General features: G+C 41.0%; 1 protein-coding gene across 1 annotated transcript in view; it reads right to left on the minus strand.

Annotated features, from left to right (window-relative positions):
• The window catches only part of PTPRG (protein tyrosine phosphatase receptor type G), a 654,052-nt gene that overhangs the window by 257,557 nt on the left and 368,704 nt on the right, over nt 1-27,791 (minus strand). Inside the window, 1 exon segment of the mRNA XM_032458153.1 lies at nt 19,119-19,267. Within this exon segment, the coding sequence (XP_032314044.1) occupies nt 19,119-19,267 (149 nt within the window).

Below are 27,791 nucleotides of genomic sequence, written 5' to 3' on the forward strand. Positions count from 1 at the left end.
GTTCCCTGCCCAGGTCAAACAGGCAGGAGTGAAGGGGCTGGCATTCAAACCCAGGCACACGTGTTCTAGTTTGGTCCCCACCTGCTTCCTCACCACACTGTCATTATTCTTTGTGCCTCTGAGATGAGCACAGGGGAGATGGCCACAGGGTGGTAACCATAATATGTTACCGAGTTACGGAAAAGTCAAGAGACATGAAACATAAGGACCTGTCTAGGAAGTAAAACCAAAGATAAAAGGAGTTAATGTAAAAAATGTTTAAATGTTAAAAATACTACATTTTCGATCTTTAACCATGAAGTTCTGAAACCTCTGTATTCAAGAAAGACTACGACTAATTAAAGGCTAATGTTTAAAACAGTCATCATCAAACCCTTGTATGTGATAAAAGCTGCTCCACCCTAAGAGATCAATTCCATTACGGCTATTACGCAGTGACACTATTAAATCTATGAGAAACAAACCGGCCTCACTTACACCATTGGTTACTGAGCCTTAAGACAGATGGTATCGCATGCTTTAATGCATGGGTTGCAAAATCATTTTTCTCTTTAATAACACATGCTTTATTGAAAAAGGAATCATTTACGCATCACAACAATGAAGCATTGCAATTTCTATTAACCTTCTGAAAAACCTGTGATTAGAAATGTATCAGTAAAATATGAGAAAGAATATAAAAACGGTTTTGCCTTCTAAAAGCCAATACTTGAGACACGGCTTGAGGTTTTTCTCCTGTAATTCTGATCAAAATTAGGTTATCACTGAATCTACACATAGCCATCCCAACAGTTGTTTTTTTTCAATCAGATTTAAAAAATCAGTTTTTATTGTGCGTTTATGCTAAAACATTCATACTTTTTACATTAGTGCAAAAGAGAGTTGTTTCGAAACTTGGTGATCTTTAAGGACAGGTAGATACTCAAGGGAAAAACCATTAGAATAACTGAGGCCAAATGAAAAGAATTCAAAGGGAAAAAAATTACTCAAGAATAGTTACATTTTGTGTTTGTTAACAGAGCAAAATCTTAGATCCTTTTTGAAGTCCTAATAACTTAAAACCAGGTGGTATAAACTCAAAAATATGGATGAAAATTTGGCTACTGTAATGAAGGAAAGTCATCTAAAGAACTAGAAAAATGATTTTCCATTATTAAATTGAGAATTACTATATGCACACACACACACACACACACACACACACACACACATACCAGTCTGAGTCCTTCACAGTCCTTCTGCCAAGGTTGCAAATGTGTATTCTCAAACGCCGAAGTGAAACGTAAAGCAAGGTTCCCCACAGTAACATCAGCACATGTTGCATCGACGATATGTGTGTTACTATATATATATACATACATACATACACACACACACACATTAGACCTGTAATTTTTTTTTTCTAATGAGTTCTTCTCTTAAGCAGAGAGGTGGGTAGTGACATCTAAGACACCACCTATTAAAAATTTCTAGTGCTTCATCCCACTCTCTGTTACAGTGTGTAACTCTGACTTCACTGCCCACATAGAAACGCCTTCTGGTCTACCTCCCAGCCTATTACATTAGTGACTGCTTTCTAACTGAGATCATAAGCATGACTTCCACACTCCAGAAAGATAACTCTCACATTAATAAACAAATGGAAATTGCTAAAGTTAGACCAAAACGACAAAGGCAGCAATCTGCTTTTAAAAACAGATTATTACTGAAAATGTAAGTAAGTAACTTCACATTATCTGATACCAGCAAATAGGAAAATCTCATGTCGAATAACACTACAAAGTCCTATTTTATGGTCATAAACCCAGTAACACGAATTCAACCCTAAAGTATCAGATCTACTGAGTTTAAATCCATTCTTTAATGAATCAACCTTTACCAGTCAGATAGCATGTCAAGGGTTAGAGAAGAAAGACTTGCATCCAAATGTTTTACTTTCTTTCTTCAAACACTCATTTGATATAAAGGGTGACAAGTGGTGAAATAGGTCAATAAGGTTCCACAGAGAAGTAAATAAGCTGGAAGATCCACCCAAAGCTAATAAAACTCAGGTCAACTCTGATTTCAGTCTACGTTCCATTCCATCTCTGCTTAAACGCAAGTAGTACAGGCTTCTAAAGTTTGATGAAACAGAAAATCAAAAACAGAATCAGTGACAGCAACAGAGTCAAACGTTCTTCAGAAGCTGCCTCACAGAAAGTTGTTCTGTATTTTCCTCTAGACTAAACATACCACACGGGTGAAAAAATGGACATTCATTATAACTAGAACCAATATAAATTACATTATGGGAAAGGGAAGACACAGAGGATCAGTAAGAGCAACTTGACTGAAAAAGAAATTCATACATTACCACCACCAGCTTGAGTAACACCAAAGTACAGCATTAAGGCAAAAAGGGCTTAGAAAAGGATGACAATGAGTGTCTGAGTTGGTATCACTAAACACACACTCTCAAACTACCCTGGTTTCATTCGTCTTTCCAATAATGACCAACGCTAGACTTCTTTCAACATCTTTGTATCTGAGAAGACAATTATGGTATGTCCTCAGATAAGCTTTTCATTGAAGAGTCAAATATTCCCCAATAGGAATGTGAATAATAACACTGCTATTGAAGGATTATTGCACCATGTCTTGTAATCTTGTTAGTATTTCTGATAAAACTTTCATTTTTCCAAGGTTTACTATGTTCAAAAACACTATGGAAACCCATACCTCATTTAACATTTACCACAGACCAGGAAGTAGATTCTAATCTTTCCATACTGAAGACTTGGCATCACCAAAGTTGACTCTGGGATCTCAATCTGTCTCCCTGGGTTTCCATATTAGTAAACTTAAAAAAAAAAAAAAAAAAAGCAGATTTTGGATACCTTTAAAACTCAGAAAATTTAGTCATATTCGGTAACATGGTTTCTTTGCTTGTTTACTTATATACAGAAGTAAGCAAGGATGATGAAGAGAGAGAAAAGTAATACATATTTAAAAATAATACTTGGAGAAATGCATAGCAATAAGAAATATTCCAAACCAGATGGACCACTTACTAATAACCTTAGAATAAAAATGGGTGGAGAAATCCTAGCAAGAAGGTGTAAAAAGAACTGGAAGAGACAGGGGTCTTTGGCTGAAATTTCCAAAAGGCTCCACACTGAGGAAATGTACATTTGTATTACTAGTGTTAATGGACAGTTATGGTAAATGTCATCATAGCTCTATTTTTGATCAATTCCATTTTTAGCCAAGGAAAAGTTCTGATTTCCTAATGTTTTCATTATGACTATGAAAGTAAAAACCTCAATATCTGCTTATTAATATATTTAGATCTGAAATTGATTCAGGGTTACATGTAAATATAACATATAATTTACTGAACAGACAATAGGCATTGCGATTCTTTTTTTTTTGTTTTATTAAACTATTTAGAACAGGTAATTTAACCACAACATATGTAGAAGTAAAATTAAACTGCCGCCTTTGGAGGTTAAATTTAATTAATTAGTGAAGTATCTTCCTAAGTAATGAGTTCATTTTGGTTTAAATTTATTTATCATTAATATTTCAATAAATATGCAGTAAGAAGGTTGAAGGACAAATTTTTTTACAAAGAACAGCCAACAAAAATAAAAGGCTTCATATAAGCAGTATATTACCAAGAAATCAATTACCCACTTTTATTAATTAAAACACTAGCTTTTATTTCTGTAGAAATAATAGTTCTATGGAAAAGCCACTTACAGATGATGTACAAAATACCTCTGAAACATGAGTGCCACTAGGTTTGTCATCTTAGGCTGTCGCTAGGTGAACTTCAGACTCAAAAGGTGTATCATTCTAACTCTTTGCAAATTGATGTACTAATCTAATCCATTCAAGACTCTATCATTCCTGGAGCCAACTTTTCTACCTATCACCAAAACCAGGGTTCCATCCCCATTCATAAGAACATTAGATATGTCAAAAAAATTGAACGTCCTATTCAAATCCCAGCTCCCTGCCAGTTTTCATCTTCTCCTCCATCGTTCACACCATAATCCACTTACATTGAACAAAGCCGGTTGGGTAAGATCTGCTGAACTTTCCATCCTCTCCGGAGCCAACAGAAGGTGACAAGCATTGTGCCTGCCACTCAGTGCATCAAAACAAAACGCCCAGCAATTCTGATACTGGTGCGCCAAGGGCCAGCTGGACTACAAGGTAGAGACGTTTTGTGATCTAGTGGCTGTAAACCTGAGCTGGAAGACTCCTTATGTCTAAATCAGCCAAGATAAAGAGCAATGGATTCATTCTTCTATTTTACAAAAGAGTTAACTAGGTCACCTATGATACACAAGGTTCCGTGCTTGGCACTGAGGCTGTAGAAATTAATGAGACAGTGATGGACCCCGTCAATTGGACGGCGGTAGAACAGTCACTTGTAGCAGTCTTCACCGTGAGCTTCAGAGCACTGGGAAATTCATGAGACTACTAATGATATCGTGAATACAATTTTATGTAAATTTTATATAGTCTGTACATTAGAAAGTAAAAGACATTATTAATCCTATAGAAAAAAAAAAAAACAAACCCTGTTCCTCTCCAGATTCTTTACTATTTTAGGGGTGGGGGAGAGGGGATCAGAAAATAATACTAGAGTCTGAACGCAGCAGCATTAGATTAAAAAAAAAAAAAAAAAGGTAGTGGGCAGGATATACCTCAGTGGTAGAGTGCATGCTTAGCATGCTCAAAGTGCTGGGTTCAATCCCCAGTACCTCTGTTAAATAAATAAATAAACCTAGTTACCACCCCCCAACAAAAAAAAAGGAAAAAAAAAGAAAGAAACCTTAATGTACAAAACTTCATATGCAATTTCAACAAGTTTATTAGTCCCATATTAGGAACTCCTATATTGCATTCTGGTGAGGGAAACTAATAATAATAATAAATATGATTACGATTATGGCTATTATTATTATAGAGTTTCAAAAACTATATTTAAAGCCACATGACATAACATTAAACTGACTTAACTTTTAGTATCCTAAACATTCTTCATTCACGAGTGTAAAGGCAGACAGTAAGCTGCGACACAAAGAACTTTCGCTCTGAGATTAGCATTCTAGATGTGAAACCCAGTGGGTCACCACTTCCAGCCCACCAGTAAGCTGTGAAGGCCAAGGCCGTATATTTTACATACACAGTGTAGCATCCGTATAAAAGCAGGGATTTGGGCTTTTTCAAACAGAGATTTCCAGCTTCTTTTGAAAAAGCCAGAGGTTCTGATTCATACTGGTTTATAGTCCCAAATGTCAACAAGCCAAACAGCATTTTCGACAATTTCTGCGTTTTCACCTACATGTCCTACGACTGGTCCCTAGAGAACCTGCATTTATCCCAAACAGATGCTATACAATAGCTGTGATGTTTATTAACAGGGGAAAATGGAAAGAGCCAGAATGTCCTTCAACAAGGCATTGCGCTAAAGTAAATCATGTCACATCCACCATGGAGAGAAGCAAAAATTTATCTGTCACCTACTATGTGACACTGGACTAGGTGGTTTACAAATATTTCACTTTGAATTCCTCCAAAAACTCTCATCAGATAAACATCAGTATTAAAGGTCAGTTTACAGATAAAGGAACAGGTTAACTAGATGCTCAAAAGCCAGTAAGTGGCAATGATGGGATTTGAACCCCAGTAATCTCCTGACAAGCCAAGCCAGGCAGCATTTAAATGCCATGGTGCACATAGCTACTTGCTGACAATGGGAGATGTCCTCGTCTAGTTAAGCGGAAAGGAGCCTGTAAAACTATGCACAGCATACTGGCATGTCTAGAGAGTGCTATGTGTTGGCAAGAAAAACAAGCGCTCTCTTCTTAACTCGCATGTTGTCTGAATTACTTTATAATGAACGTATATTACTTTGAAAATCAAAAGACTATGAAACAATTTGCATTTTCGAAAAAAAATTATTCTTATGCTTTCAATATGCTGCCTTTGTACTCGTTTCTGCTTAGCAAAAACAAGGTCTCAAGAAATGACATTAAATTAGACTCATTGTTTGGTTATTTATTTCTTTCTTTCCCAGCTCTTAAAAGTAAAATGCATCAATTATGAAAAGTTCGTAGAATGCAGCAAGGTACAAAGAAGAAAATGAAATTTTTTTTTTGAGGGAGTGAAGACTATTTCAAAATATGGAAAATACAATATGTGAAGTGATGAAGTAGGGTATGACTGTATTCACTTTGATACTGACTATACTTGCATCTCTCCCCCACTGTCTGCCAAATATTGAAAGGAAATTACATCAACATGATTGCAGGGACCACTCTGTGATCAGTAGAAAATGTCACTAAACTCAGACTCCTAGGCTCCTTATATGGTTTCTACCAAGACAAGTTTAGGCTCTCAGAACGACTCTCTTATCTCATTTTTCTTACCAGAAAGACAAGAGATACTGGTTATCAGCTGCTGTTTTTATGGAAAGACGTTTTGGATAAGCAATGATTAAGTGACAGAAGGTGTGAAGACTGCTCTAAGGACACGTGGTAAGTACTTTTTGAAGAGTTAGCCATCACTATCACCCCAGGAGCGGTTCTGACAGCAGAACAAGGGGGGGGGGGGATATCTATTGTTTCTCAACATCTGACGCAGGAGGCTCCCCAGAGGGTCCGAGGGAATTTGATTTTGAAAAAATCTCCCCTGAATTACGTGAATCAGAAGAGGCCCTAGAAGGCATGCTGCTAGCCCCCAGGGGGCCGAGCCTGAGCTGGAACCTGTTTCTTTGGGAGAGTCTGTTTCCACAGGTCCTGGTTCCATTCTGGGCGCCCAAAGACTAAGCTGGTCTTTCTTCTGCAAAAATCTCTTTAAAAATACTGAGACACACTGTCAAGCTCTGTCCACACCCCACTGTTCATTCCAGCCACGTGCTGTCCGGGTGAGGCAGCCTCTTCCACTGCCAGGTTAATTTCTGCAGCATCTAAGGCCTCTCCCCAGTCCACACCCCCATTTGCACTGTATCTGGGCCCTCTGTCCTCCACGGGAGGCGTCCCATGCCATGCCCACAGGTGTTCTCTCTCCGCTGACCGCGTATGCATCTCATTGCAAGAGATGCCCTGCTCTTCACTAGCTACCGCTGGAGTTTCATTAATGTGCCCAAGAGATAAAGCTCTTATTTTTGCTCCTTCTCTTCTATGGGCATTTGAAGAGACAGCAGTATCTTAACTCAGATGGAGGAATTCAAGGCACATTTGAGACTGACCCTCAATTATTCAGAGAGAGTGGTCTGCTGGAAAGAAGGGGGCATCACCCTCAGAGTCTACAAATCACCTATTACTTGACTCCGAATCCAATGCCTGCCTAATCTCACAGGCTTCCAGTAAACTCTGCTAAGAAAAGAGAGCATATGGGCATCTGAACACAGGGGAGAGGCATGGCGTTCGTATTAAAAAAAGACATCTTTTTATCTGAATGTAGAAAAACAGCACCTTTGTTTAGTTTTTTTTTTTTTCTCATTTATCATTAATTAGGAATGAGTGGAAATCACTTGAACTTGGTTTTGGAAAATTAAAAAATGCCCACTCGATTTTGTTGTAAATTCTGGCTAAGATGCTCTCTGCTGGTCTCTCAGGTACCGTGAAGTCAAGGGGTTTGTTTGTCCTGCTCACTAGGAAATCCCCAAACACTCACCCCAATGCCCGGTTGTCAGTGAACACAGAGGCAGGCACTGGCCTGGGGCGGGGTGAGAGTGGGGCAGAGGAGAGGAACCTGGCAAAGCTCACGATCCTTGTGTATGGGCACTGGAGCACCTTCCAGTGAATGAGCCGGCAGAGAAATGCAGCACGTAATTCCCAGGGCTCTTGCTTTAGTTCATGAATGAAACTGGTAATCGCCATCTAAAACTCCCAAAGGCACACCTTTTAACTCTGCTACAGTAATTGCTCATGTACATATTAACAGCTCTCAAAACCTGGACCTCACTGACTAATTGGAACAATCTGTCTTGATACATAGATGTAATGGTTGTTAATATAAGAGCTCACTCTGGAAGAACAGACCTTAAAAAGATCATTTTGCGAGCTGCATGACTAGCCCTCGGCCTCGCAAGTGTGAGAAAACAGAATGAAGGTGTTTATTTATTTAGGAGTGACTAATTTATTTGGGTCTTTCACATCCTTAATGTAAGAGGTAGTTTGTGGGGCAGGATTTGCTTCTTTAAACGACCTTTTTATGAGTGAATTGAGTGTTCATTCTCGGGGATTAGAGTTCCTTACCCTTTAAATCACTGAGAGGACAAGATGAAGACTCAATATGAGACTTTTGGTTTCTTAATACGTAGGAATGCTTACTCTTTTATGGGGCTGTATCCATCAGCAGCCAAGATGCAGCAGTGAACAAGACAGACAGACCTCTTTCTCCTCCAGAAGGTTACATGCAAGGGGGGTGCGGGAGGGGGAATGAGTTAACAAACAAGTAAACAAATCAATAAGCAATTTCAAAAAGCAATGGGTGCTATAAAGAAAATGAAGCTGACTAATAGGAAAGAAAGTGGCAAAGCTGGGAGGGGAGAAAGCAAGCAGTGTTCTAATGGGTAGGATTAGGAAAGGAATGAGCCAGGAGAAGGGACAATCAGGGAGAGAGTATTCTGGGCTGAGGAACCAGCAGGAGAAAATGAGGTGGGCAGAACGAGGGGTCAGGGGAGTAGGAGCCTGATCAAGGAGGGCTTTGTAAGGCGAGGTAGGAACCGGGGATTCATTCAACATGGGATCAGAAACCACTGGAAGATTTTAAAGAAAAAAAGGTAATGCGATTCAAGTGTTTAAAAGAAAATGTTGGTTACTGGATGAAGAGTGGATTGGGGGTGGGGGCAACGAGAGACCTTTCAGGAAATTACAGCAGTGATCAAAGTCAGAGACAGCTATGGCTTGAATGTGGGTGGAAATAGTGGAAAAGAAAATAAATGGATGGATGGAGGACCCGGCTGCTTCACGTAAGGGGAGGATTCGGACAGATTAATGATGCAAATACTGAATAAACTCTTAGAATATGCCAGCCCTGCTCACAGCACTCTACATCTAGGAATTCAAATGAAGCTTCCAAAAGGGGGCTTGTTTCATCATTGTCATGTTTAATCACTTCTCTGTGCTGCACTGATCCTTAGTGTATAACACACAGTAAGTAATCAAAACTGGTATGTATTGCCAATTATATAAATACAATTTGTATACTACATCATCAGAGATTTAAAGGAATTTTTAAAAATTAAATGCTATAAAATATTACAAACTGGTCAGTGATCCACAATTTCCTCTCCTCCATTTTTTTTCCCTGAACAAACAAAAAATGAACGTTATCAACCAAGATAATGTCAATATCGCATCTCCCTTGATCAGCACATTCTTACCTCAAAACAATTAGAATTCAGCCTCTTCCTATGGTACTCATCTCTGGCACGTGTCACCATCACCTCTCCTGAAATATTACAGTCATCTTCTGACTTCTGTTCCCTACGTTCAAGTGCAGCTGGAAGGATCCTTCTAAAATATAAGCTAGATAATGTTGCTTCCTCTGCTGAGAACATTCCAAAGGCTTCCCATCTCACCTGGAGTAAAAGCCACAGAGCTTTCGAGGGTCCAGAAGGCCTCGTTAGCATCGGGACCTCGACCGTTTCGCTGACTACACTCCTGTCATTTGGGCCCTAGCTTGCTCAAACAGGAGAGGCAGGTTTCTGCCTCAGGGCCTTAGCACCTGCGGAAATAAAGGTCCCTTGAGGCCAGTGCACATTGTGTCCCATGCAGAGAAGGCTCTATTCATCAACTGAAGGAACACACACTGTTGATCATTTAGAAACGTGGGAAGAGTGTTAGGGAAGTGACGGAATCATGTATACAGAGAGCGTCAGGTCATGGAAAAGGGCTCTCCCAGAACGACTTGATGGAGCATGTCCCCGTGTGTTCTCCTCATCAATATTCTCACAGGAGATGCAAATAAAAAGAGTTCCAGGGCCACCTGAGATTAGGAGAGTCCCAGTTAAATTAAAGTTAAGCAGGTTTCTCTACTGGAATAATTCTCTTAAGACTTTTTACCATATTAGCTTATTATCAAGCAATAAGAGGAAGGCATATGATGCAGCATTTCCTAAATATATCTGGCCACAGATCACTTTTTACTAAAGCAGAGTATTTAGACCCAGGAACAAGAATCCAGAAAACAGACCAAGGGCATACTCTTCTATGGGCTATGTCTCCACAACCACATACAGTGATTATAATATTTCAGCCCACACTTTCCCTGCCAGAAGATAAACATAAATAACTAAAGTGATTAAAAAAAAAAAAAGAGAGAGAGAGAGAAAGAGACAGAGAGACAGAGACAGGCAAATTCAAAGGCAGATGTAGGCTGAGAAACGTCAGGAGATCATGCGATGAGTTTTCTTCCACCCCAAGCCTTCCTTGGTCAGAGAATGGCGAACCCTGAGGCATAAGTTAAGAAGATTCCCTGAATATTGAACTATATAAACCAATGCAGCAAAGGTTGTATTTAATAGGGAGATTCAAAAATCTGTAGAGTAAGAGCTGGGATTTGGAAGTTATTTTACTATTAACCCATATATCTTTCATGCATTAACCTGAGTTTTAAAGCCCTGTCTTCTAAGACATCCTCAAACATTCAAGAGATAAAATTTATATTTTTAACTAAAATAAGGTTTAGGTGAATTTGCCCAGTAGGGCTCTGAGGATCGCAGAAAATGTACCCAGAGCAATATCTGTGCTCAACACAGGGCCAGGCCGTGCAATCCGGCGAAGGAAGCTTTAAGAATTTGTTCCCATTCCATTAAAGGGGGGGCACCATGAAATTCTATGCTGACGATCTAAAGGAAAGAGAGGAAATAGACTTTCTTTCAATCTTGACTTCTTTCTATTCCTTATAAATCTTTCCGACTATCTTTTCTGAGTGACGGTGGCCCTAAAGAACTTGCTAAAGGCTTTAGATTTAAGGTGGCTTGAAACCCTCCTGCTCAAATTTTGACAGGACCAAAAACAAAAAAGGATGTGTGTCGGGAGGGTGTGTTTCTGAGCCAGATGCCCATAAATCCTCCTGACCTGAACTTACAATACATCTGATCCGGCCGCCTGAGGTCCACCCCTGCCCTCAGTGAACAAAGGTCTCCCCAGCTGGCTTTATCTGAGTTCCTCAGCCTGGAGATGGATTCTGAGAAAAACAGTGTTCAAAGCCCCAGGAACAAATGCAGAAATAAATAAATAACGGGAAAAATCCTTAAAGCTCACAAAAAGAGGAAAAAAAAAAAAAAAACCCAACAACAAAAAACCTGTATCATATCCAGGTGAAGGCTCTTCAAGTCAGATCCCAATACAAAAGTAAACTACTACATATATATATTTTGTTGTTGTTGGAAGAGGGGTGTGAAAATTTCCACAAATTCAGTCTCAAGATTCCTCCTAAAAAATGTCTGTTACTCTTTTGGCTAATTTATTAAATAAATTCCATTACTGTGGAATGGAACCCTTCAGTCTGCGTGTTTTGAATGCAGCAGCCATGAGATGCATGTGGGTTTTGAGCCTCTGAAATGTGGCCAGTCTGACTTGAGATGAGCTCCCAGTGTAAAATAAACACTGATTTCAGAGATGATACCAAAAAAAAAAAAAAAAGTATCTCAGAAATAACTTTTTTATTTCATTACATGTCAAAATATTAAAAATTTTAATGTATTTGGGTAAAAATAAGAGATGATTAAAATTATGACAATTTTTATTGCCTAATATAAATTGTATAAAATAAAATAAATTAGTAAAATCAAATCAAATCACTTCTCTTTTTCTTTTTACCTCTTTTAAGGTAGCTGCCAAAATTTTTGAATTACAGTGTATGGCTCATGTTATGTTTTATATCAGACAGTGTTCTCTGCAGGATAAAAAATAGACTGAAGTGGTCAAGTCACATAATATGTGTAGTGTTTGCTACAGAAATCTGGAGGCAAAGAGCTGATGGCAGTTTCTGTTCCCTTCACCTCTCCTCTTCGTATGTTTCACTTCTGGTTCAGCCATCTTTGAACACTGGAAGCCCTTTGCTTTGTTTCCTTCCTCATCATACAGTAAACAGTGGTTAAGATTACAACAAAATTATTTCTACTGCATTGGTGATTCTGAAAACAACCTAAAGTGATGACCCAAAAACAAGCAAAACAAAGCAAACAAACAAAAACCAAGGGAATAACTTTATCAAATAAAATGAAGGCTAGTTAAGATTCTGGAGACACTGGAACCCAGATTCTGGAGCACTAACAGTGAACCTCAGCCAAGCCACTCAGTAAGGTCCCGAAAGCTCAGCTGTGCTGCCTGTGGGATGGGTATGTGCCTCTTTAATGAGGCTGGTGAGAAAATTAAATGTGGTAACATCTGAAACACTCCGGACATGCATAACTCTCATTAAATGGTATCATCATTACAATTATAACCACATCCAATACCATGATGGCTCCCGTAAGCCTTCTTTTTGGTTGTCCAAGGGCCCCCATGGGGACATCAAGTTTCAGTATTAAGAATGTCTCCAGTTTAACGAAGGTTTCTTTTCAGAGTGTCATCTGCTCGTCTGTGATTCTCGGTACAACTCCATCAGTTACCAGCACCCCGCACACTGGCGACACACCATCACACAGCCCTGAGTTGAGTTCACATCTCAGGATGACTGTGTGTGACGAGGACTGTCAAGACATCATGGGGCTTCACCCCGCCAGGGACAAGGCTGCTTCTACCTCACAAAACCCGCTCCCTGGCTTTGCACACCAGGCATTATCTCCTCCACTGAGCACAGTCTGAGTACTGGGGCCTCCTGAAATGGTCTTAACACAGGACATAGACGTAAAAGATTATCCAGATGGAAATTAAGTATTTCACTAGTAAAGGATGAAACATTCTGCTCTTAAATAGAAAATTTATTTCAATAAAGTCATTAATTAAATGCCAACCAATTCCCCTGCCATTTGATGGGAGCCACTAGATAAAAAGACAGTCGGCTACACCACAGAAGCGCCAACGCCAGACAACCAGAAACAAGCTCTTCCACGTCTCCACGTTCCACAAGAGGCAGGACAAGGAGACCAGGCCCAGTCTTGTGCCCCATCGACTCTTAGGACTCTCTGCGTACAAAGCAACTTTTCAGAGAACCTACAACAATTCCAGGAATTTACTAAGGCACAAGGCAGGGCCAGAACAAAAAGGGTGCTACTGCAAAAGTTATTTTTAATAGACAATGTCTCAATCTCCCTTTAATGACAGTTTTCTCTAATGACAAAGCAACACAGTATAAAGTTCATAAACATAAAACTAATGTTTCATGAACAAGCCTAGGTTGATTTCATTATTTTCAAAATAATGGAGATTCAAATCATCATTGGTGTCCGCTGAAAACATTTATTTGAACAGGACTCCATTTCTTACAGGACTATGGACTAAAGGAGACGAGAACAAAATTATAAACCTCATTTCCAGAAGAGTGGTGTTGCTAATTTACAATGAAAAAGGTGGGAGACAGTGGTTATGTTAAGTTTGGAAAAACGCTGAGTTAAACAAAGGTAAACAGACTTCCCCAACGGAGGCCTCTTAGAAGGCTCTGGTATGCCGATGTATAAAGTCAGTCTTCAAGAAGGCATTTCAGGTGTCTACGTTTATTTCCAGCAGGAAAGAAGGGATGTATGTAAAACTGTCAGGCAAACTGTACTAGGTCCACCTAGGCCGTGCTCTAGAGTGTCACGCCACTGAAGCCAGGACTCAGTGCGGCCAGTGGAGAGAGGTGGAGACCGTGAGGCCTCTGTGTGTCACAAGTGCGTGAGCACACCTGGAGGAAGCGGGTCACCTGGACATAACCTCAGGGTCCAATGCAAGAGAACCATCTACCACGTTACAACAGAAGCGTTGGAAGAACCCAGATCCGTGTCACAAAATGGAAAGCAAATCATCAGCATGACTCTGGGCAGGGAGGTAGGGGCTGGGTGGACAGGAGGGAACACAGGAGCAGGCCCAGGTAACACACCCCGAGATGAGGATACTGCAGGCAACTGCAGGCCCACACAGAACGTTAGCATGGGAATGAGTCACAGAACAAGGGCAGCCTAAAACTAGCAACTTCTTGACCCCTGGACAAACTTTAACTTCTACTAAGAATGTTGTATGATACCTTGGCAGAGCAGGGAGCAGGATGTAGCGGTACCTGGACATACCCATTCCACCAGGTAGACAAGTAATTCAGCATGCTTGTGTCCCGGGTGGAAATGACCTATGCTCTTTGGAACACAAACCAGCGGTACCACACAACGGACCCAGTTTTTAAAACACAGGTCCCATAAATCCTTTATCAGTGACCGCGAAATCTCAAGATTAAAGTTGTTCTGCTATTGTTGTTATTTATGATTTTGGTGCAAAAACTAATTCAGCAGTAAAATGTGATGTGAAGAGATGTGAAGCTGTTCAGAATATTGATGTTTTCCCCCCTGGTATGAATATTCATGTACATGCTGCAGAAACAGGAATGCATTCAGGGGTACAGTCCCAGACCCCACATTGTGTCCTCTGTAAATATATATGGAATATGCACCATCATGCCTTTCTAAAAAAGATTCTGAATTCTAAAACATCTGGCCTCCAGGGTTTCAGCTAAGTGACTGTAGACCTGTACCATATGGTAATATGTACACGGTATATATTAGGAAAAATGGCTTTGCTTCTACTCACTTGCTAAGATGCTCTGAACAGAGCTGAAATGAACCAGCTGTGAGTTTCACCAGAAAGGGCACACACAATCAATTTGGATCATTTAAGCTTATTGAAGACTTCAACTCATAAAGCACCAATATGTCTGAATCAACAACTCCTCCCATCTCTTATTGTCATAAACAAGATTTTAATTACCTCAGACAGCAAGCATGCAATGAACCTTCACTTTAATGGACCTCTCAGAGGGTTTTATCTGGAGGTTTCTCTTTGCATTAACTCCAACTTCAGTTATTAGTGGAAACACAGCAGGATTCACTTTCTGTTAGTGTTACGTGAATCTTTATTGAAAATAGGGAATGAATGTGGGGTAGGGAGAAAATTTAGGACAGGGCAGAAGCTGCTACAGATAACTGTAATCGGACAGATAATTACAAGTGGAGAAGCTATGGAAGAATTCAACAGGACACTCTAATACCACTGTTTTAATCACTGGAATATTCTGAGCCTTTTGACTTTAGGGATATTTAACCACATCTGCAAAGTCCCTTTTGCTGTACAAAGTAATATATATGTTCACAGGTTTCAGGGATTAGTGACTGGAAATTTTTCAGGGGGGGGGGGGAATTATCTTGCCTATCAAAGCCTCCACTGAACTCTCTTTATTCCTTAAACTTACCAAGTATTACCTGCCTCAGGGCCTTTGCACATCCCTTTTCTACAAGCAGGCTCCAATTAATCTCTTCCCTCTTAATAAATATATTAGGTCCTAATAAATATTTGTCTCCACCAAGGTCTTCCATCTCATGACAAAACATCCTTCTCCTTCAGAGACTAAATCACAACTGATATTACACAGCTGTTGGTGTGACTGCTTGGTCAATTTCTGTGTCATGACTAGAGTTTCATCATCTTGAGGTTAGGACTCTCTCCCTGGTTCAGTTCTGCAACCCAACACCTACATGACAAGACAGGAGGCACTCAAGAAAAACTTGCTTCCTCAACAAGAGATAGCACCGAATAAGAGGGGGTGAGTGCATCCGAGGGTCCAAAGTGGGTCCAGCCTCTAAGGCATGGCCTTGTCATCTGATTCTCACTTTCTCTTCTGTTGTTAACTGAGCTGTACAGAAAGCTATCGAAGGGCTTTTGTTTTGTTTTCATAAGGACATTTATTTTTCTGCTAGACTGGATGTTTTTAAGGGTAGGAACTCCAACACTGAGTCCAGGATTTCAGCCAGGAAAGTGTGGAGAGGCTTAATTTCTGGATGTGTACAAAGCTGTTGTAGATGACCTCAAAGAATTCCTGGGAAGCAGCAAAACCTACAAAGTTGGGCTTGTTGCAATTCACCCTTAGGGAACAGATCCAGAGCCTTGTGGAGCATACGCTTAAAATTCAACCTGTGGCCCTGCAGCGCCCAGGCAACGGCTGAAATACCCAAGGTCATGACTTTATCTCCAGTGGAATCTAAGGGAACCAGGACCAGCAGTGTTCTGATCCGTAAGGCAAGGTACACTTCCTCTCTAGAAACCGCAAGAGGATGGAACAACTCTGTAACGAGTCCTCATTATTCAGATCTACTTAGAAGAATGCCACACGAGTCAACAAAGGCTGGATTCCACTAAACCTACTGCTTTCTCTACCCCCAGAGACTCCCAAAAGTGACATCTGGGGCTGGAGAATTCTTTCTCATGGGGGCTGTCCTATGAACTGGGATGTTTAGCAGCATCTCTGGCCTCTACCTGCTAGACTCTGGTAGCACATCACTGCCCACAGGAGTGACAATGGAAAATGTGCCCAGAAAATGCCTGATGTCCTCTGAAAGAACAATGCTGCCTCCTGTTGAGACCCAACGCTCTAGTCGGCCAACCTCAGCCCAGTCCTCTACAATGACTCGTCTCTGACTCTGTGCACATGACAAGTACGTAATGCTCCCAATGCTGATAAATGACTACGTGGTACATTATAATTTTCTTACTTTCATTTAACTTCTTGAAAAGCAATGTAGTTACGTAGGAAGAAATAAACCAAGCCTAAGATGTTCAGACAGTGTAAACATCTCAGGGAGAGCTGGTGTTAATAAAGAGCTCAAATAAAGCAGTTTCACATAAAATGCTACGGACACGTTTTGTGCAAAAGTGAGCGACTTTTCTGTGCATATTCTGAAGTCAAATTTGATCCAGTTACCTTTGATCTCTGAAACTCAAGTTCCTCCAAATATATCCACTAAGTAATTTAACATGTTTATCACATTAAAAACAAACAAACAAAAAAACAAGCTATGAACCAGATGGGCTTCAGTGAGGAACCTCATTAATACAGGCAGCCTGACCATCTGACATGACTTAAAAGAAAGAAATTCAAATTACTTGGTCAAACAGTAAGTCTGGGCATTGTAGCTGCCACTTCTAATTAGTTTCTGAGTTTCACAGCACTCTTTGAGTTAAAAAAAAAAAAATTTAAAGTAGTAAGTTTTCGAAAAGAATATGCATCTAGTCTATGCATTTTGCCAGAGTCAAAAAGGGAGAGGAGACAGACCTACCGTGGCATTAGGGGACGTGCCTGGGAATGAGGCAGACGTCCCCGGTCCTGACTCCAGAATGCTTTCGCAAGGCAGCTGTCAAATTCAGTTTTCAAACTTTCAAGCACAGGTCTTTAATTCGGAACAACATTAACTAAAGAAACGGCAACCCAATTCTAAGACGCTTTGGAGCAAAGCTGGCTGGACATAGACTTCCCCTTCAGCTCACACTGCCAATGCGACTGGTTAGCAGGAGCGAAAGAGAAACCCCAAACTTAAACATCGGATGTAACCGTGCTTCTAGGAATCGAGTTTTCCAATTATAAGTAAAAGCTAAGATTCCCAAGAAATGATTGATTCAATACAAAAGGAGAAAGAGAGCCCATGAAGTAGAAACCCTATTCCTAAGATGTACAATTAATGTGACAAGGACAGGGAGACCCACAGATGGAGAAATCCTAATAAAGGAAGAATTTTCCCCAAGGCCAGTGAGCCTATTTTAGATGACCTTTTTTTTTTTAAAGCATAATTAATTTATTTTTGTTTGTTAGGGGAGGTGGGTAAATTAGGTTTATTTGTTTATTTATTTAACCAGAGGTACTGGGTATTGAACCCAGGACCTTCTGCATGCTAAGCACACACTCTACCACTGAGCTATACTCTCCCTCTAGGAAGAATTTCAACACTGAGAATTTGTCAGCTTAATTTAAAGACAATTACGCAGCACTTTCTAAGAATGGCTATCTGTCATTTCTCCAGCAATCATAGATAAGAAACAAATCTATCTGTGAATATAAGCGTCTATTAAAAAAAAAAAAAAGAAATACTATTGATTTTCTCATCTTGGAGGGATTTTTCACCTAAGCTTCAGGGTTGCCTAACGGTCCCCACATGGGCCTGAGGAGCGAGAGCGATGAAACTCTAAAATTATGCGCAAATCTGTGTTTTCTCTATGGAGAGGAGTCACAAGTTTTCATCAGATGATAAAGTAGGTCATGACTTACACAAGTTGTAAGGCACTGACAGCTGTCATTCTATATTTGAGTCCAGCCACAGGCCTGGATACAAATCCACTCAGTTCTTCCACTAACTTGTAAAGCTTACCACACAGGCACGCAACCAACCAACAAGCACGTTTGTCCCAGTGAAAGAATATTCACATCCCAATCATGAAGAAAGGTTAAACATAAGGTTAACAGTGGAAGGGATGCGCTGGCCCCACCAAACATTAAAAAAGGACTTTGGAAACTTGTTCCCTCCCTCCCTCCCCCAAAAGACACACACGATCTTTTGCACCCACCCCTTTCTTCTATTGAGCAGCATGGATCTTTGAGAAAACTAACACAGAGGCGGCAAAATGTCACCATCGATCCCAGCAAAGTTAACAGTGAATCATACGACCGGTGGCCACAGCCTCTCTCCCGACAGCAGCTAGGAGCACACAAACCTTAAAACAGCTTCCCTACAGAAAGACGGTTCTGAGACTCCTCTTCTTATACCAACTACCCTTTTTCTCTTTTCTAAAGGGTGAAAACCAAGTCACCAGACTTCCATACAGAAATTCACTTTTAGAAAGCAGGGTTTCAGGAATGGACAGGGAACAGAAACTGTGTCAAATGACATAAATGATTCAAAAATCATCGACCGGAGTTGAGTCTACTCAAACCACGGCGTCCGTGGCTTCTATATGCTTCACCAGGTAAACAAAGATGGGACACCGGAGGGCTGGATATCCACCTGTCCTGCTGTATATAAAAGATTTCCAGACAAAGGCAGGGACGGTACCAGTTTGACTTGCAAACTGACTGGGTTTTGGTAAAGACAGAGCATCTCATTAACGCCAACACCCAAAGCACAGCTCCACGCCGACACCTCACGTTTCTCTCACCTCCACGGGAAACCGCCTGCCGTTGATGCTGTGTTCAGAGCCGGCCGAGCCATTGCTGTGGCCCCAGTGAAATTCCACCTTCTCGGCTTTGAATCTGCCAGGCAGGCCAGCACCACTGACAAAATAGTCGTCTTTCAGAAGGATGGCAACTGTGTAGAGCAGAAGGGAAACAAAATGAGTTTCAAAACCAAACCTGACATATTTCGGCTGCTGCTTCAAATACAGTTCATGATTACACGATGACAGTTATGTAATTTTGTTTACATGTACCTGTTAAAAAGCAAGTCAAAAACACTAGTCGACATAAATGAGCACATTCTAGCTGTAGAATGCTCTCCAGCCCCGGCTGAGTCTAAATCATGAAAATTCCTAGGGAACAGTCTCAGAATTTCTTATCCATTTCACAGATTAAAAAAAAAAAAAATGGGAGACAAGGACAGAGTAAGTTGCTCTGAATCAGGGTCTCCTATATCTGCCTGAGGAACAAAGTTATCTGGAGAGTGGGATTTTTGTCTTTTTAAAAACTGATTCCTGGGGCTACCCCAAGACTCAAGGTCTGGAACTAGATGGGAAATAGACATAAGCTGGATGCGAAAGACATGTTTCATTGATCAGAAAACTTACACAAGGTATCAGAAAATAAAATGTCCAGGTACTACCAATATTCAGGCAGTAACAGTGGGAAGGTAAGTAGGATTAAGCATTGTATTCATACTTGATAATGGTGTTCCAAGAAAGTGTAGTGAAAATTCTACTCATTAAGTCACCCAAATAAGCAGGTAAGTAGATTGACTTTCCTATTTCTTTTAATTCCAAGTAAAAGAAAACTTTGCTTCGCGCATCCGAAAGAACACATAAGAAGTCCTTAACATACAGACTTCTCAATCAATTCAGTTCAATTCAATCAATTCAAACCCTAAATTTCAAAATCGTATTTCTCTTCCTTGAAACCTGGAAAAGAGAAATCAAGGACAAATAACTTGGACTTCCATGAACAAAAAAATTATTTTTTCCAAAAGGAATGAAATATCCAAGCGGACAAAACAGAGATTTTATTTTATAAGTGATACATTTCCTCCACCCCTCCTTTTTGTTGTTGTCTAGAGTGGAATCACTAGTCCATTCGACAAACACCTATTGGCTGCTAAACCAGCACAAGGTGCCAACCAATACCCTGAAGGGTTTGTGATCAAAAGCCAAGTTTGTTTAAGGCAGAGAAAAGCTTCCACATCCTCAGTGTCTCCTGTTCCTAAAGAGATCCCAGTTCGAGCCTTGCAGAGAAAGCCTGCATGAAAATTAGGTCTCCATAAAAGACAGGGACTAGACTAATGGCACATTTTGCAAACCATGCAATTAGTTTCAGCACTTCTCTATACAAAGGAAGCACTAAAGCGAGTGGAAGAACCCTGCTTGTATAAATCCCTTTTTTATTGCATTCAAAGGCAGCGTTTCTCCAACTTCAGAAAAATACCCAGTGAACGTTCAATTAGTGGGAGAGAGAATTCAAGGATGGAATGAAGTCAAAGCAAGTGTTTCTCATGCTGATTTAACACGCTACAGCATTGTTCCACCTTCACTGGGTGCTAGGCATGGCTTAGAACAAGGGTTGGCAAACTTTTTCTGTAAAAAGTGAGACAGTAAATATTTAGGGCTTTGCAGCCCTGTGGTTTCTGTTGCAACCACACAAGCTAGTCTTTGTAGCACCTAAGCAGCCAAACGCAATATGTAAATGAGCAGGTGAGGCTACGTTCCGATAAAACTGTATTTATCAACATTAAAATCTGGATAGAATTTTCACAGGTTGTGAAATATTCCTCTCCTTTTGATTTTTTTCCCAACCATTAAAAAAATGTAGGAACAAGCAGAAGGGGTTGTGATTTTGTGCTCCCTAGAATACAGTATATTTTAGAAGATAAACTATTATATGAAACCAATCATACCCCTTTAGTTCCAAAGCCAAAATACCAATGAATCAGCTCAGTAGTGTCTTAAACACTGTTGATTACTCTCAGCTCGTTACAAAGTCTACACATACCATTTTGCATCCGAAGGAGGAAGGTAAAGCATTTTGAGTGCATCTGTTACAATACATCCAGGGACTCAGTAGCATCTTATAAATATATGATTTTACCTAAATCATTTATGTCTCTGTCAGAGGTCATTTTACTTGTTTTATATGAATAATTAAAAGCATAATTAGGGAACTGTACAACCTGAAACACTAATCTCATGTTTCATTTTGCAGTCTTTCTCACGAGGGCACAAAGCACGCTACATGCACGTACAGCCCCCGCCTTCCGGAGGTGGCTGCTATTTTTGTTTACATGTACCCCTGGGAAGAGAGAACCTGCCCGGCCATCACGCGGCAATCTTCTGATGACCACTGATGACCCGGCTCTGTTGCAGAACAAAATGTACCAAATGAAAGTTGCTGCAGAGCAGGAATGTGTTAAGAGCCATGAGCTCACAGGATGGACAGACCTGGGTTAGAATCCTGTTCTGCCACCTGACAGTGGTGTGACCTCAGGCAAGTCACCTGACTGCTATGTGTCTTGGTTTGGTTTCCACCATTATTCAAATGGCAATAAGCTTGCCTACCTGGGGAGGCTGTTTGGATGCCTGAAGGAAATCACACAATGAAAGCACTTAACACGGGGCCAGAAACCTAGCCAGCACACGTTCAATGCGGCTCATTGTCAAACTAATTTCGAGAGTCATGGTCGTATTTCATGTGCAGCACAGGAGGGTGACCACGCAGATGTGACTCTCTGTTTCAAGACAGAGTTCCATTTTAAAGCAATACTGTCAGTTCCCACAAAATAAAACACGTCCTTGAGCAAGGACAATAGCCAGCAAAGGTAGGTGTGGCCCAGATACTTGAGATGTTACGTGTTAAGAGCAGCTGCTTTGAAGTCATTAAAACACTGAGTTAAAAAAAAGATACTTCCTCTCGACCATTTCTATTCTTTAGGTCATATCAATGGGGAAGAAATCTCAATTAGATGCTAGTATGCTGTCCACCCACCAACGACGCTCATTCATTTCCCCCTTTTACCCAAAAGTAAATATTCACACTAGAATTGAATAACTTAAGTACTTACGATTTATTTCTTTGGTTGACGGACTACAGACATAATGTTTTACAGAAGTCTACCCGTGTTAAATAGCACTGGTTTCTGCATTAAATTCTTTGTTAAAATTCTTTGTTTTAAAATCAATTCATTTTATTAAAATAAAGTGAGTGAACTGAGAGAAAACTGGTAACTAAATGATACAGCAATAGTAATAAATAAATACAAATTAAATTTTAAAACAATAGCACCAAGAGTTGAATCTGGATATGGTGACACTTAGTAAGGCAGCAAGCAACAGCTAAAGACTGGAGAAAGATGGGCTAGGAGGAGAAGGCGGGAAAGGCACCTGGGAGCAGACTTTTCTAGAACGAGGCCCTCTGGAGGTTCAGCTGCTGATACAGATTGTGATGGAGTCAAAGCAGAATGACAGAGTTAGTGGAAGAAGCCAGGGGCTTCAACCTAGAGTCCAAAGTCCAGAGCAGCAGCCACCCATGGACTTGGGAGTCCACACCCTCCTGATACGGCAAGTAAAACTCAGAGCACCGCACCGGTGTAGAAACCAAGCCGGACGCTGGAGCCAGCTGAGTCTGACCCTGAGTCCTAGACCTGCCACCACCCAGTTGTGGGAAAGTTACTGCACTCCTTTCTGCTTCAGTTCCCAGTTTGTAAAACTGGAATAATACAACAGCGACTTCAAAGTCTATTATGAGACCACAAGAGCTGACATATGAAGAATGCCCAGAACAGAGATTCATTCACGGCATAACAGTATGGAGACGGCATTGTAAAAGCCCAGAAATAAACCCACACATGTACGGACAATTAATTTACAACAAAGGAGCAAAGAACACACACTAGAGAAGGGACGGTCTGTTCAATACATGGTGTTGGGAAAACTAGACAGTCACTATGCAAAAGAATGAAACTAGGCTGCTCTCTTACATTCATACATAAAAGTTAACTCCAAATGAATTAGAAGCTTGAATGTAAGACCTAACACCATAAAATTCCTGGAAGAAAACATAGGTGGTAAGCTCTTTGACATGAGCTTTATTGATGCTTTTGTCGATCTGACTCCAAAGGCAAGGAAAACAAAAGCAAAAACAAACAAACAGGGCAACATCAAACTGAAAAGCTTCAGCACAGAGAAGAAAACCATCCTCAAAACCAAAAGGCAACCTGCTGAATGCAAGAAAATATTTGCAACTCATATATCCGATAAGACAGAGGGTTGATATCCAAAATGCAAAGAATTCATACAACTCCAAAGCAACAAAAAAATAAACAACCTGACTGAAAATTGAACAGAGGATCTAAACAGACATTTTTCCAAAGAAAACATACAGATGGCCAACAGGCACATGAAAAGATGTTCAACATCACTAATTAACAGGAAAATGCAAATCAGAACCACAATGAGGTATCACCTCATACCTGTTAGAATGGCTACCATCAAAAAGACAGGAAATAAGTATTGGTCAGGGTGTGGGGAAAAGGGAACCCTCGGGCACTTGTGGTGGGGATTTTTCCACTCTGGAAAACAGTAAAAATATGTAGGCATAGAACTACCACATGACCCAGCTATTCCACTTCTGATTATTCATCCAAAGCACATGGAAACTAATTTGAAAAGACATACGCACCTTACATTTGTTGCAGTATTATTAAGACAGCCAAGATACGGAAACAACCTAAGTGTTCATCAACGGATGGATAAAGAAGATGTGGGCTGTGCACGCACGTGTGCATGTGTGTGTATGTACACGACGGAATACTTCTTAGTCATAAAGAAGAATAAAATCCTGGCATATGTAACAACATAAATGGGCCTTGAAGATATTATGCTAAGTGAAATAAGCCAGAAGGAAAAGGATAAATATCGTATGATTTCACTTACATCTGGAATCTAAGAAAACAAAGGAACAAACAAAACAAAACAAAACAAAACTCACAGATACAGATATCAGATGAGTGGTTACCAGAGGAGAAGAGAAGGGGGTTGAGGAGTGGGCAAAATGGGTGAAGGGGGTCAACTGAATGATGATGGATGGTAACCAGACTTGAGGTGGTCACTTTGTATTGTATACAGATGTCAAACTGTAATGCTGTACACCTGAAATTTATATTTAAAAAATAGATAGCAATGTATAAGTGTTGTCTATAAAAGTCATGCTGGGGAGAGAATCCCCAGCTTTCAGAGACTCCTCCTGTGTCCAGGGCTCCACAGAACGTAAGAACGTTGTGCACAGGAGCAGGGGCAGACAGGACTCACACCGTGGATAAGGAATTACTTTTCTCCCGAGCTTGAAGGGATGACCGAGTACCAGCTCATTCACCGCATTCTTTGCAGGACATCCACCAACTGTTTATAAATTAAACTCAATGCGTCTATATAACACTGGCCTAAAGCAAATGTTCACACTAAAATCTGATTACACAGAAGCAGGCACCAAAAGGTTAAAAAAAAAAAAAAAGAAAGAAAAACTAGATGAGAAGGAAAGCAAGCCTCTTACTATCTTTCCTCCACCACTTCCCAACCAATTTTCAACACTGCTAAGATGGGAAAAGACTACCATTATTGAATTGTAATAGTGAGACTCCCCAGACTCCCCATAATATCAGTGTCCATTAGGGATGCTTTGGGGTTCTGGAGAGAAAGGGAAACCACTCTGGTCTGGGAGTCAAGATATACAACCTCTAGTTCTAACCTCCTACCAACTTTCCTATAGGTACTGGTATTTATTTTTTTCAAGTATTTACCAAGTAATTAGTGGGGAAGAAAAGGTATGTAAACTAAACATAAGCTCCTGCCCTCATGGACTGCACAGTTGGTGGGAAAGACAGGCCCCAGCAACTAAATAGACAACAGAAGGAACCCTGCAAGTGGGACAGGTGGTGACAGGTGAGCATCCAAACCCAGCAGAGAGGGTTTCAACAAAGACTGACAGGAAGGACCAGAAGTGAGAGGTCAGCTACACTGGAAAAGTGCTGACAAGAGGGGAGCACAGCAGGAGGAAAAGCTCATGCAAAGGCCCTGTGGTGGGCGGAGCAAGTGGAGGAAGCCAGAGAGACTGGTGCTCAGAGTACACGGTGTGACATAGAGGCTAGAGAGTGAAGAGGGGACAGCGAGTAGTCTGTCTTCATTCCCGAGAGAAATGAAAAGTCCTTAACATCACTGAGAGAGAACAAGACAGAAAGAAGGAGAGACATACAAGCATGATCAGATTAGAGAAATAAGATGACTCTGGCTACCAAATGGAGAAAGTCTAGTAGGAGAGCAACATGGGTTGGTAGAAACAGAAGTCAGGAGGCTACTGTATTCACCCAGTAAAGAGACACGGGACAAGGTGAGTTGGACCGAGAGACGCCAAGTCACGGGATTATCCTGGGTCTCTTGTTAGCTCACTGCTAAACTGAGCAAGATCTACCATGTGGATTAGTTGACCCTTTAATCCTACAAAATATGGCGGATGACAATCTAGCAGAAGGTTCTGTGCCCTAAAAAAGAATGGCAGGCTTCAGAAATGACCCTCAAAATTCAAAGTTTACACTGAGTCTAGTTACGTAAAATAGCACTGGTTTGCCAATTCGGTAACTGGTAAATTAGGCTTCTGTCTACCTGGAAACTAGTTTCTTCCACCTGGGCGCAGGGTCTGGGGCTGTGGGGTAGGAGAAAGGAAATGGAACTTAGCAGACAGGAAAACAGCTTATAGTGTGGCTTGCCAAAGACAGACCCAGGGAAATAGCTCCGACTTGAATTTCAGGCAAGACTGAATAGTAATAGGCTGAAAAGGACCCAAGAACGTGGACATCTGAAATAGGAAAAGCAAAGAGCCACAGCACATCTAGCAATTCTAAAAAGAGAACACATCTTTTTTAAATTACACTTAAATTTTCTTTTTTGAGCAACCTTGAGCTAACCAGAGGTGCTCTGGGGTATAACGAAGTCAGGGTTGGGCATGCCTAGTACAAATGGTGCTGAACACCCAGATGTTTCCAAACATCTGTCTACTTGGCTGATGGCATTTTTTAATCAGAAAGCTTGGCAGCCTCTTTGCAAGCAAAATGACCAATTTGTTAGCGGCATAACAAAACTCAGAGCTTAGAGAGGAAACATGATCTATGGACTGAGGTTTCCACACTGGTCCATCTTCAGTGCCCACATTTACACCTACCAAGGATCATTATGATCACTCCAAGGGGATGGGGGTGAGAAAATCAAAATAACTTAATGATTCGGTATCAAGCAAAACTGGAAACGCCAAGAACATACTCTTGTATTTCACGTGTCCAGACCCTTCTCATCAATGTATCAGGAATAGGGGTTTTACTGAAAGGAGAACCTACTCGGGCTTTCAACACCGGCATCTCTACGCCATCAACAGAGCAAGCAAAAGCACTTTTCAAACTTTGGTTCTCATCTGTAGCCAGCTGAAAGGAAGACAGGCAGAAGGGAGAGAAGGGGGCCAGAGCTGGGAGTGAAAACAGATCACCAGGGGAGGGCCAGAGGCTTGTTATGGGGGAAAGGAAATTCAGGGAAATGTGAGAAGGAGGGAGGGAATGAAACAGCAAGAAAGTGAAAGCTCATGAGAGACAGACATCAACAGAACAGAGAGAACAGAAAAAGAAGAGAAACAAGAAAGAGAAAGCCCAAACAGAGATAAGAAGACAGACACACACAGAATTCATAGAACCTTCCTTACCGACCTCAGGCTAGCTAAAGGCTTCTCTATGCATGTTACACCTGGAAAGCCACGCTGGTACCACGGAGGGACACCCTGAATGGCAGGGGGAAGCATTCAAATCCATGACTTTGGGGAGAAATTAAGCGTCATGAAAACCGCACTGGAAGTCCTGTAAGGAGCCCACAGTGGCAGCCCGGTGCTGACCCTCCGTCACGCTCAATCACTTTGTCCACCGACCCTGGGCCGGAATGCTCATTCTTCAGGGCAGCCCTGAGGCAGCAGGCAGCCTGAGCTGTGAACTACAGTGACCCACAGAACACGGAGCGACTTTCTAGGTCGGACCCTTGCTTCCCCCGCCCTGGAAGTCTTGCCCTGTGGGCGGGCAGAGCAGCAGGGCCAAATGCTCCTCTTGCCCTGAGCTGGGGTCACGTGCTCAGGGAGGGACGGAGCAGGTGGAAATGACTGTGTTCGTGAAGATTTTATTTTTCTCTTCATACCAGCCTGCAGTGAGGTCATTCTTTCCTTAGTTGAAGTCTATGGGGTTTTATGGTGATACTTTACCATGACAGTTCCAAGAGTCAGATAAAACAAAGTGGACAGAATAGCCTCCTGACGCTTGTCTGAAGTTTATGGGCTCAGCAACATATTAGGACATTGTTCCTGACCTACTCTCCCCACCATTGATCTACTTTTATTAATTTAGCAACTATATCTTGAATCCATCTATGTCAGGCACAGTGAGGTGTATGTAGACAAATGAGAATGTAGGCAAAGAAAAACTACAGTAAACCAATATAAAGTGTGAAAATGGAAGGAACACACATTGCGGCAAATGCATTTACTATTTGTCTTTGGTGTGAGGTGAAAGGAAAATGGGAAAAAGCCAAAAAACACCCTCCAAATACTTAAAGCTC

Source organism: Camelus ferus, chromosome 17, assembly GCF_009834535.1.
Source record: "Camelus ferus isolate YT-003-E chromosome 17, BCGSAC_Cfer_1.0, whole genome shotgun sequence".
Taxonomy (NCBI): Eukaryota; Metazoa; Chordata; class Mammalia; order Artiodactyla; family Camelidae; genus Camelus; species Camelus ferus.